This window comes from Schistocerca nitens, chromosome 11, assembly GCF_023898315.1.
Source record: "Schistocerca nitens isolate TAMUIC-IGC-003100 chromosome 11, iqSchNite1.1, whole genome shotgun sequence".
In the NCBI taxonomy this organism is placed as follows: domain Eukaryota; kingdom Metazoa; phylum Arthropoda; class Insecta; order Orthoptera; family Acrididae; genus Schistocerca; species Schistocerca nitens.
The window spans coordinates 103859955-103873198 of NC_064624.1; the positions used below are offsets into that span (position 1 = coordinate 103859955).

The 13244-nt window shown below is 37.9% G+C and overlaps 1 protein-coding gene across 1 annotated transcript in view; it reads left to right on the forward strand.

The window, feature by feature from the left end:
• Window positions 1–1978: 1978 nt before the first annotated feature.
• LOC126212882 (zinc finger protein 729-like) overlaps window positions 1979–13244 on the forward strand; it is a 79674-nt gene continuing 68408 nt past the window's right edge. Inside the window, exons 1-4 of the mRNA XM_049940384.1 lie at window positions 1979–2089; window positions 5463–5552; window positions 8026–8118; window positions 9671–9760. Coding sequence (XP_049796341.1) covers window positions 5481–5552; window positions 8026–8118; window positions 9671–9760 — 255 coding nt within the window. The 5' untranslated portion in view covers window positions 1979–2089; window positions 5463–5480. The remainder of the gene's footprint in view (window positions 2090–5462; window positions 5553–8025; window positions 8119–9670; window positions 9761–13244) is intronic.

A 13244-nucleotide genomic window follows, 5' to 3' on the forward strand; every position in this document is an offset into this window, starting at 1 on the left:
TTCTGTACCTATTATTGCATGAGCTCCACTACTCATCATTAGTGCCTCATAATCTGCTACTTTGTTGGGTATGCTTTGGCAGTTTACCAATAGGATTTTAATATTCTCGCCTGTTGGAGACATTTGAGTGGCCAAAAAAAAAAAAAAAAAAAAAAAAAAAAAAAAAAAAAAAAAAAAAAAAAAAAAAGGAGTGTGCACCATGCACACAGTTGTGGTATTTTGGTATTTTAATGAACTATCGTTAGAGGACCAAGTAGAAGAAAGTAAATTTTGCATACTTGTGCCTTCGTTTTAAGTATGAGGACGAAGTAACTCTAAACAAATTATTAAATGTTTCACTGTCCATCCGCAGAAAGCTGATGTACTCATCGGGTTCTGAGTATAGCATTTCCATTAACTAGTTTTTGTCATGTGTATATTTATCTCTCGTTTTAAACCATTCCATGGACCAGTGTCTTGTTTTCTTCTATAAACACAGTGCCATATCGGTGTTTGTAGCCACTCCCAATAGTGTTAAAATAGAGCATCTACGGTACGAGAAACGTCTGCTTCAGAAGTAAGGTTAAATTGACAAGGTTTTTTGGTACATGTACGAGCATGTTTGACACTTCTATGTCTATATAAGAACGAATTTGACAGACAAGTTTGTCCTTTTACTGTCGCTTTGTAGTGTAAGCTTCTTTGCCCATTCGAAGGAAGTTGCTGTAATCTTCTTGTTCTAAGAGTAATATTTCCTTTGACAGATTATCATGTGTAAATCTCTCTCTCACTTTAAGCCATTTCCTGGGCAAACGTCGTGTTTTCTTTAAACACAGTACCGAAGTCAATACGAGGACTGCTTTGTCTACATTTGTGGCACTTCGCCCTACTCTCAAAATACTCATGAACACGAACAACGTCTGCTTCAAAGTGAGGTTAAATTGACAATCTTTGTTTTTACGTATAGGGGCTTCTTCAGTAAATCCGCGGCTACATAAGGGCGAATCTGACAATCAGGTTTGCTTGTTTACTAGTGCCTTAACCACAGTGTAGACTGTGTGGCCTTGACGTAAAGTCGGATTCACACAGGCAAAAAATGTATCGCCACTGCTAATGGCGAACTGCAGTTACTTTGTAGTTGCATGTGTGAACTCCTAGTTTTCGGTGACGCCATTTAAGAATCGCAACTTTTCTCACGCCACAAAAAGTTGAACTTGGTTCTACTTTGTTGCGCCATTTTGCCTTCTCCACAATCGAATAACCTCATTCGATTGCTACCTCGCGGCTGGATTCAAACCTTTCTAGTGCGTATTCGTTCGCAGATATTGCTTTTGTTTGTGCGTTTCATGGTGCGTTTGCTATTAATATGTCGAAAAAGTGGTCAACAGCGACAATTATGAGATTCTTGGAGGTGTATCAAGAACGAGAATGCCTTTGGAACCACAAAAGCGACTCACACAAAGACAGAAATTTGAGAGATGCTGCATTAATTGAAATAGTATACAGTATGCGTAAATATGTACCTGGAATTTATGTAGCTACAACAAAATTAAAAATTCGAAATGCTTACATGAATGAACATAAAAAAGTATTGAAATCACTTAAGAGTGGTGCGTCTACAGACGGTATTTATAGACCCAGCCTTGCTTGGTTTGAAGCTGCAGACCGATTCTTAAAACACGTAGTCGAGACAAGAGAGACGAGAAACAATTTGGTAAGTAATATTTTGCATTTATTATGTTCCCTAAACATCTTATTTAGTAATACGTACAGCCGTTTAATCAGGTAAGACAGGTGACGCCATTTTGCAAACTGCGCAATTACGAAGAATTTGTGGCGTCCTGTGTGAACGGTAGCTCACAACGCCACTTCAGAATGACTTGACTTGTGGCGATACTTTCGTTGCCCGTGTGAACCCGGCTTAACAGCCACACGCGTACTAGTCGCGAAATGCTCCCCACATGAGGACAGGTATATCTTTGCCTTCTAGCAGATCAATAGCGTTAGTTTGTTCTTCCGCATTTATTATCTTAGAGCACAAGAGAGTAGCGTATTTCGAAGTTACTGCGAATTTTTGTTTTTGCGAAAAGTGGTACATTACGTTCTTCAGGTAACAGACAAGTGTCTAAGGATTAGAGACATGAACGAAGGAAAGACAACAATTTATTTTGGAACTAATTTAATACCTGAAGCAGTTCGCGAATGTCTTGTCATGGTGTAATGACTTCGTAACCCAATTGTATTTGTTTATTACAGTTGTTGGACACATTTGAACACAACTTTATTTGGTATTTAATTTTCTGTGACAAGATCACTTTCGGTGTATTTGGTTGTGGCTTTGGACGGTGTTATGAATTTCATACATAACTGTTTATTACAACTAAACAATTGGGTTACTTTCATTGAGTATGCAATTTTTCGAATTGGGTAAGGGAGTGGAATACTTAATAAAAAAAGTCTTTTTCGTCTACTGTTGACAGTCATGATAAAGGCACGTTTTCACGTATGTGTAGTGCCGTGTCAAATGCTTGCTATTTTCGCACTGTATGATAAAATCGCTATGTGTGTCTCTCGTAACTTCGTAAAAGAAGCGGCTGAGAGTGTGATGTGGTATGTGAAGTTACTGGAACAGTTTCTCTGTGCTGTGATCCACGTGAAAGTCGGTGTTAAATATTTGGTGACAGGCGGAAAGGGCCACTGCAAAGTTTCCCCATTGAAAATATTAGAATGGTTGTGTTGACGTGTACACCGCATGTAAATATAATAATGTTTGTGAAGGGACTACCAGAAACAAAAGAGAATTTTTCTATGATCTGATGTGAGCAGTTTGTCATTTCTTTTGACACAGGGGCCCATAGCTATTACTAATCATTTCAGAGATTCGTTACATTGGGATGAAAGAAAGTGCTGTGTAATCCATTCATTCTGTTGGTTTTCAGTGTGTATTTATTATTCGTCTAGTTCGTTCAGTGAATCGTTTAAGAATTCAAAGTGCAGCATAGAGTGGTATGATTATAATTACAGATTCTATTCTGTTGTCACCATTTGTTAATAATGAAAGGATTATAAAACGCTTTGATAGTTAAGGAAAGCTTTGGAGTCAAACCGTTTGGTTTGACCCTCACTGTAAGCGTGTTATGTTGTGTGAAGTCCTCCTCCTGGGCTTCGGGTTTGTGAGTCGGGTCATGTCTGTACATAGTTGGCGTATTGTTGCATTTGGTGGCGCGCGCTTGTGGGTGTTCATGTCGGAAGATGATTTATGTGTGGCATTCGGTGATGTGAATTTGTATAACAATTATGTGGATTTGCTGGAAGAACGTATTACAGTCGCCAGTGAGTTGATCTATTGTTTCGGGGGATTATGTGCTCATGTTGTTTGCTATGGACTGACATGTGTTAGTGTTTTCTTGTTTTTTGTTGGCATAGATATGACAGAAAAAATGTAAGTTATGCTATGCGGTTCCACAGGGTAACGATATGACAGTGGTAAGGTTTATGCAGCGGTTCGGTGTGATTGCCTACTATGTGGCGTGTGGTGTGTAACGAGAATATGAAGTTAACTAAGAGTCCTGTCTCCTTGGATCAGTGACCTGTGTATGTGACTCTGACACCACAACAATATTTTGAGATCTATTCAACGGAGGACCTTGTTTTAGGTATCAGGAAGATTGTTTTAGTCAAGTATTATGTTGGTTAGCGTTCATCTTTCCATTTTTTATGTGTGAATGGTATTAGTTTTTGTTCGTTCTATTTCCTTGTGGGTGTTGTGATTAGGACTAATATTCGGTGGTTTGGTTGGTTAAGAGGGGGGGGGTGGGGGTTGAGAGGTTGTGGTCGTATGGAGGTTTTTGTTAATTGTGTGTTGGGGGCATAAGGGGGCACCTTGTTGTATTAGTTGGTGGCTGTGGTTGGTGAGTAATGTTTTGTTTTATTTGCTTTTTAATGCCTTATATATGGTTTGTTTGTTTGTTTTGGTATAGGCCTATAGTTCTTGTTTCTATTTTAATTGGTCAAGTAATTAGGGCGTTTCGGATTTTCAATTTGTCTGTGGGGTTTTGATATCATTGGCTTCATTTGAGCTGTGTAGGTGAAGGGCATTAGCGATACAACGTTTTGGAGTTGCGCGTTTTAGTTTCCTGATACCGGGGGCTTCGTTTTGAACTCTGTAGTTCAACATAAGTGTACGTTTCATGTGATTTTCGTGTTTGTAACGTTACGTTGTATGTTGAGAATTTTTTGTTTTTCACATAGGATGTGATATTTAGTTTGTGATGTTGTTTTTCGTGTCCTCGTAAATTTAGTGCCTACTTCCTATGGTTGTGCCGTTAGTTTCATTTTATTGCTAGAATGAAATTTTCTGGTGACGTTTGTATTTTTATTCACATTTGTAGGCAATGACATTATGGTCACCATATTGTATACGGTGGAACTAGGGGATGTTGTCACCTTGATGACGTCATGGGTCGAGCCAGGGGGGTGGAATCGGAAGTTTCCGTAATGCACACTTACATTGTATTGTACATCAGGATAGCCTCAGAATCATTCCACAAACTTTGATGTAACAGATAACTGCAAGCTCCAATTTAACCTTCCTTTCTTCGTCTGCAAAATTTGGTCAACTAGTGTACATTATGGTTTTACTTAGTAAATTCACTGTACTATATTAGTTTCTTTACTTGATCATAATGCCAAATGTAGGTTTCATCCAGATAAATCTCTCTCCCATAGTTCACAAAATAGTGCGATGTACCCTAAGCCAGTGCCCCATAGTGCATTATACCTTAAGCCGGTGCTCCAAAGGAACTGTAGCAATCAATATACATTTATAATACAATATTGCAGTGCCTGTATTGTTAAGAATGACGACGCAATGACTGTAGTTGCCACAGCACTTATTCCTGCAGACATGCATGCACGTCCGAAGGAACATTGCGTCGTTTCTCTTAACAGCACAGAAACTGAAATATCATATTTATTCACTAATACTGGGCAGTGACATCAAATTAAAAGTCCTCCCCTGTGTGGGAATTATGTAATGTGTGTATGAATACCGGTTGTGGCACAGGAACGATGACGTACATAAGTTTGGGTATGGCTGTGAGTCGTCGATGGATAGCGAAAGTGGCTAAGGTGACCACTTGTGGAAAGCGGGAAATCCAGATTCAAATTTTGGTGCAGCACAGATTTTCATTGTCATCATTCCCTTAAACAGCTGATGGTTGTTGGTATTCGCAACTGTGAAAATATTTCGTGTATTCATTTATTTGCATTCTACATGATTTTGAGATTGTGTTCTGACTATCTGTAAAAAATTAGGTCATGTCGTTGGATGCTTGTTTCTTAGCCAGGGTCATACGTATTTCTTGTATAGTTGGTTGTTTGCTGCGGTCCATAAGAGACGGAAAATATTGGCTTTGAGCTATACCTCATAGTAACAATGGAAATTGAGTACAGATGTTTTTATCTGATTGTCTGTTTTTCAGACGTGTACAGTGGCAGCCATGGATGACATGAATACTAACTGGATAAAACAAGAGATAACAGATGAGGTACCTTCTGAGCCGGACCCTATGGTGAGTGGCTTCCTTGTATTTCCTGCTACTGTTTCATTAATTTCTGTGTGCAGTATGGTGTGTGAGTAAACATAATTCATAGTTTGTTTCTGTATGAGTGAGTAATTCAGTCTCAATTTTCTAAAATTGAAGTGTATGTTAATGTTAAATATTACATGTTACAACACTACTTTGTCATTGCTGGTGTGGAAGCTCTCATACAATGGAGGTAGTGCACCAACTAATTCTTTGATGGTATATTTGCCTTAGTGAGTTTATTCTGATCTGATATATCTCTTTTTAAATGTCAACTTTATTGACCTATATAATACTAAAGTTCATTTTCTCATGAATATTAGCAATGTCACTAAATATAAAAATGAAAAACATTACATCTTTTTACACTGTGTGCACCATGAATTTAGATTTCTATGTATTTGATTTAAAATAATTATTTCAGAAATGAGTGTGAAGACACACTTATTGTGTTCATCAGTCTGAGAAATATTTTTCATAATAATATTTACATTCTGCATTGGCTTCGAATATGTAAACGAGGCTTCAGTAACGACTGACAGCAATTAAGTTCACTTTCAGAGGGAAATCATTAAGTGACATCAATTAATAGTTACGCAATTTGATATATGTATGCAGCTTTACTGTATGGTTAAAAGATAATGGCATCCTCTTGGTAAAATAGTCCCCCATTCGAATCTCCGGGCAGGGACTACTCGAGAGGACGTCATTATCAGGAGAAAGGAAACTGGCGTTCTACGGATCAGAGTGTGGAATGTCAGATCCCTTAATCAGGCAGGTAGGTTAGAAAATTTGAAATGGGAAATGGATAGGTTAAAGTTAGATATAGTGGGAAGCAAAAGAAAAATTCGGTGTAGGTATTAAAATCCATGGAGAAGAAATAAAAACTTTGAGGTTCGCCGATGACATTGTAATTCTGTCAGAGACAGCAAAGGACTTGGAAGAGCAGTTGAACGGAATGGATGGTGTCTTGAAGGGAGGATATAAGATGAACATCAACAAAAGCAAAACGAGGATAATGGAATGTAGTCGAATTAAGTCGAGTGATGTTGAGGGTACTAGATTAGGAAATGAGACACTTAAAATAGTAAAGGAGTTTTGCTATTTGGGGAGCAAAATAACTGATGATGGTCGAAGTAGAGAGGATATAAAATGTACACTGGCAATGGCAAGGAAAGCGTTTCTGAAGAAGAGAAATTTGTTAACATAGAGTATAGATTTAAGTGTCAGGAGGTCATTTCTGAAAGTATTTGTATGGAGTGTAGCCATGTATGGAAGTGAAACATGGACGGTAAATAGTTTGGACAAGAACAGAATAGAAGCTTTCGAAATGTGGTGCTGCAGAAGAAAGCTGAAGATTAGATGGGTAGATCACATAACTAATGAGGAAGTATTGAATAGGATTGGGGAGAAGAGAAGCTTGTGGCACAACTTGACCAGTAGAAGGGATCGGTTGGTAGGACATGTTCTGAGGCATCAAGGGATCACCAATTTAGTATTGGAGGGTAAAAATCGTAGGGGGAGACCAAGAGATGAATACACTAAGCAGATTCAGAAAGATGTAGGTTGCAGTAGGTACTGGCAGATGAAGAAGTTTGCACAGGATAGAGTAACATGGAGAGCTGCATCAAACCAGTCTCAGGACTGAAGACCACAACAACAACATAGTGGGAATTAGTGAAGTTCAATGGTAGGAGGAACAAGACTTTTGGTCAGGTGAATACAGGGTTATAAATACAAAATCAACTAGGGGTAATGCAGGAGGAGGTTTAATAATGAATTTAAAAATTGGGAGTGCAGGTAAGCTGCTACAAACAGCATGGTGAACATATTATTGTGCCCAAGATAGACACAAAGCCCACGCCTACCCCAGTGTTGATTTATACAACTGACTCCTAGAGTATTAAACCCAGATGATGATGAAGCTTGAGCTCTAAATCTCCAGTATCTTTGGTCCAGTGAAAGGTTCTGGTGATGTCTGGACAGAATGAGAAATCAAAGGAAACAGCTGAAATGACAATGTAATGTTGTCAGAAAATAAGTCTTGTAAGCTGAAATACATTCGACCCAGAGCTGTGAGCATGAGAATTTGTTAATTTTGCAAACTTGGACAGCACTTAGTAGGTGAGTTCATTAAATATGGAACAAAAGTTGTGGTAAATGACGAGGTGATGGAGGCACCAAACTATTAGGTCAGCACATAAAGGTAAAGATCAGTAAGTGCTGTAAAGTATGCTGCATAGCAAAAAGAACTGGATCTTTGTAGTGCAGTTTAGCACAAGTTGAAACCATGGGAATGTGTGTTGGTATAAAAGCGGCTCAATAAATTATGTTTCTAAATGTATTTGAGCATAAGTGATCAGAATCTCAGAAAAATGGATGAGATTCACAAGAAAGAAATATTGAGATACATATCAGGAGAGCAGCTTTAATTGAGAGATTATTTCCATTTTTTCAGGTTCTTGAAGATCCAGAGGGGAACTCCTGCCCCATGGACTTTATCAAAGAGGATCCTGAAGCAAATTTGCATGTGGATGAAACTGAGAATATTGTAAGCATTCACATCTCTGATTTATTGCATATAGAGTGAGGAAAAATGCCTTTGGTTGTTTAATGTAAAGGATGTATTGCAGGGGATTAGGCATATATTGAGAGTTTTCTTGGACTAAGTGCCCTTAATAATTTTCCACTATTCTTGTACTATTAAACTTGACTTGGATTGTGATCTATTATTTGCTGACAGTTATGAGTAGAATCTGAACAGGACTTTTAACAATATGTGTAAATCTATTCTCAGCGACCCTTTTTGGTACCAAACTTTTTATATAATGCATATGTGATGGATGCCTTGCATTCACACTTAGTAGAAGTATAAATTCTGATGGTGTAGGTTGTTTATGAAATATTCCTATTTTCAATAACTTCTGAGTAACGCAACTGAGAAGAATACATTGGACTTTTTTACCTTTTCAGTGAATCTTTGATATATGTAAGTTTATGGCAAGATTCTTAATGGGTGGGAAATTTGTTAAACGTTATAATATTTGTGTGTGCTAAATCATCCTTGATACTTCAGTTTCAACACATTGTACTTGCGCATATATGCGAAATGTTGAATGACTAAATTAGTTTGCCAATACTTGTCACAAAGATAGTTGATAATTTCTTTAATCATAAAGTTTATAAAGAATTTTATATTTTCTCAAAAATAAGTCTTGTAAGCCGAAATACATTCGACCCAGAGCTGTGAGCATGAGAATTTGTTAATTTTGCAAACTTGGACAGCACTTAGTAGGCGAGTTCATTAAATAAGGAACAAAAGTACTGTACTATATTAGTTTCTTTGCTTGATCATAATGCCAAATGTAGGTTTCATCCAGATAAATATAGTGCATTATACCTTAAGCCGGTGCTCCAAAGGAACTGTAGCAATCAATATACATTTATAATACAATATTGCAGTGCCTGTATTGTTAAGAATGACGACGCAATGACTGTAGTTGCCACAGCACTTATTCCTACAGACATGCATGCACGTCCGAAGGAACATTGCGTCGTTTCTCTTAACAGCACAGAAACTGAAATATCATATTTATTCACTAATACTGGGCAGTGACATCAAATTAAAAGTCCTCCCCTGTGTGGGAATTATGTAATGTGTGTATGAATACCGGTTGTGGCACAGGAACGATGACGTACATAAGTTTGGGTATGGCTGTGAGTCGTCGATGGATAGCGAAAGTGGCTAAGGTGACCACTTGTGGAAAGCGGGAAATCCAGATTCAAATTTTGGTGCAGCACAGATTTTCATTGTCATCATTCCCTTAAACAGCTGATGGTTGTTGGTATTCGCAACTGTGAAAATATTTCGTGTATTCATTTATTTGCATTCTACATGATTTTGAGATTGTGTTCTGACTATCTGTAAAAAATTAGGTCATGTCGTTGGATGCTTGTTTCTTAGCCAGGGTCATACGTATTTCTTGTATAGTTGGTTGTTTGCTGCGGTCCATAAGAGACGGAAAATATTGGCTTTGAGCTATACCTCATAGTAACAATGGAAATTGAGTACAGATGTTTTTATCTGATTGTCTGTTTTTCAGACGTGTACAGTGGCAGCCATGGATGACATGAATACTAACTGGATAAAACAAGAGATAACAGATGAGGTACCTTCTGAGCCGGACCCTATGGTGAGTGGCTTCCTTGTATTTCCTGCTACTGTTTCATTAATTTCTGTGTGCAGTATGGTGTGTGAGTAAACATAATTCATAGTTTGTTTCTGTATGAGTGAGTAATTCAGTCTCAATTTTCTAAAATTGAAGTGTATGTTAATGTTAAATATTACATGTTACAACACTACTTTGTCATTGCTGGTGTGGAAGCTCTCATACAATGGAGGTAGTGCACCAACTAATTCTTTGATGGTATATTTGCCTTAGTGAGTTTATTCTGATCTGATATATCTCTTTTTAAATGTCAACTTTATTGACCTACATAATACTAAAGTTCATTTTCTCATGAATATTAGCAATGTCACTAAATATAAAAATGAAAAACATTACATCTTTTTACACTGTGTGCACCATGAATTTAGATTTCTATGTATTTGATTTAAAATAATTATTTCAGAAATGAGTGTGAAGACACACTTATTGTGTTCATCAGTCTGAGAAATATTTTTCATAATAATATTTACATTCTGCATTGGCTTCGAATATGTAAACGAGGCTTCAGTAACGACTGACAGCAATTAAGTTCACTTTCAGAGGGAAATCATTAAGTGACATCAATTAATAGTTACTCAATTTGATATATGTATGCAGCTTTACTGTATGGTTAAAAGATAATGGCATCCTCTTGGTAAAATAGTCCCCCATTCGAATCTCCGGGCGGGGACTACTCGAGAGGACGTCATTATCAGGAGAAAGGAAACTGGCGTTCTACGGATCAGAGTGTGGAATGTCAGATCCCTTAATCAGGCAGGTAGGTTAGAAAATTTGAAATGGGAAATGGATAGGTTAAAGTTAGATATAGTGGGAATTAGTGAAGTTCGATGGTAGGAGGAACAAGACTTTTGGTCAGGTGAATACAGGGTTATAAATACAAAATCAAATAGGGGTAATGCAGGAGGAGGTTTAATAATGAATTTAAAAAATGGGAGTGCAGGTAAGCTGCTACAAACAGTATAGTGAACGCATTATTGTGCCCAAGATAGACACAAAGCCCACGCCTACCACAGTAGTACACATTTATATGCCAACTAGCTCTGCAGATGATGAAGAAATTGATGAAATGTATGATGAGATAAAAGAAATTATTCAGATAGTGAAGGGAGATGAAAATTTAATAGTCACGGGTGACTGGAATTCGATAGTAGGGAAAGGAAGAGAAGGAAACGTAGTAGGTGAATATGGATTGGGGTTAAGAAATGAAAGAGGAAGCTGCCTGGTAGAATTTTGCACAGATCATAACTTCATCATTGCTAACACATTCGTTTCAAGAATCATAACAGAAGGTTGTATACATGGAAGAGGCCTGGAGATGCTCGAAGGTTTCAGATAGATTACATAATGGTAAGACAGAGATTTAGGAACCAGATTTTAAATAGTAAGACATTTCCAGGGGCAGCTGTGGACTCAGACCACAACCTATTGGTTATGAACTGTAGATTAAAACTGAAGAAACTGCAAAAAGGTGGGAATTTAAGGAGATGGCACCAGGATAAACTGGCTAAACCAGAGGTTGTAGAGAGTTTCAGGGAGAGCATAAGGGAACAATTGACAGGAATGGGGGAAAGAAATGTAGTAGGAGAAGAATGGGTAGCTCTGAGGGATGAAATAGTGAAGGCAGCAGAGGATCAAATAGATAAAAAGACGAGGGCTAGTAGAAATCCTTGTGTACCAGAAGAAATATTGAATTTAATTGATGAAAGGAGAAAATATGAAAACGCAGTAAATGAAGCAGGCAAAAAGGAATACAAACGTCTCAAAAATGAGATTGACAGGAAGCGCAAAATGGCTAAGCAGGGATGGCTAGAGGACAAATGTAAGGATGTAGAGGCTTATCTCACTAGGGGTAAGATAGTGCCTACAGGAAAATTAAAGAGACTTTTGGAGACAAGAGAACCACTTCTATGAATATCAAGAGCTCAGATGGAAACCCAGTTCTAAGCAAAGAAGGGAAAGCAGAAAGGTGGAAGGAGTATATAGAGGGTCTATACAAGGGCGATGTACTTGAGGACAATATTATGGAAATGGTAGAGGATGTAGATGAAGATGAAATCGGAGATACGATACTGAAAGACCTAAGTTGAAACAAGGCCCCGGGAGTAGACAACATTCCGTTAGAACTACTGACAACCTCGGGAGAGCCAGTCCTGACAAAATCTACCATCTAGTGAGCAAGATGTATGAGACAGGCGAAACTCCCTCAGACTTCAAGAAGAATATAATGATGCCAATCCCAAAGAAAGCAGGTGTTGACAGATGTGAAAATCACTGAACTATCAGTTTAATGAGTCACAGCTGCAAAATACTAACAGGAATTCTTTACAGACAAATGGAAAAACTGGTAGAAGCTGACCTCAGGGAAGATCAGTTTGGATTTCGTAGAAATATGGGAACACATGAGACAATACTGACCCTATGACGTATCTTTAAAAAAAGATAGATTAAGGAAAGGCAAACCTATGTTTCTAGCATTTGTAGACTTAGAGGGATGCTTTTGACAATGTTGACTGGAATACTCTCTTTCAAATTCTGAAGGTTGGTGGGGTAAAATACAGAGAGCGAAAGGCTATTTACAATTTGTACAGAAACCAGATGGCAGTTATAAGAGTCGAGGGACATGAAAGGGAAGCAGCGGTTGGGAAGGGAGTGAGACAGGGTTGTAGCCTCTCCCCGATCTTATTCAATCTGTTTATTGAGCAAGCAGTAAAGAAAAGAAAAGAAAAATCCAGAGTAGGTATTAAAATCCATGGAGAAGAAATAAAAACATTGAGGTTCGCCGATGACATTGTAATTCTGTCAGAGACAGCAAAGGACTCGGAAGAGCAGTTGAACGGAATGGACAGTGTCTTGAAAGGAGGGTATAAGATGAACATCAACAAAAGCAAAACGAGGATAATGGAATGTAGTTGAATTAAATCAGGTGATGCTGAGGGAATTAGATTAGGAAATGAGACACTTAAAGTAGTAAAGGAGTTTTGCTGTTTGGGGAGCAAAATAACTGATGATTGTTGAAGTACAGTAAAATGTAGACTGGCAATGGCAAGGAAAGCGTTTCTGAAGAAGAAAAATTTGTTAACATCGGGTATAGATTTAAGTGTCAGGAAATCGTTTCTGAAGGTATTTGTATGGAGTGTAGCTATGTATGGAATTGAAACGTGGATGTTAAATAGTTTGGACAAGAAGAGAATAGAAGCTTTTGAAATGTGGTGCTACAGAAGTATGCTGAAGATTAGATGGTAGATCACATAAACAATGAGGGGGTAGATCACATAACTAATGAGGAGGTATTGAATAGAATTGGGGAGAAGAGGAGTTTGTGGCACAACTTGACTACAAGAAGGGATCGGTTGGTAGGACATGTTATGAGGCATCAAGGGATCACCAATTTAGTATTGGAGGACAGTGTGGGGGGTAAGAATCGTAGAGGGAGACAAATCGATGAATA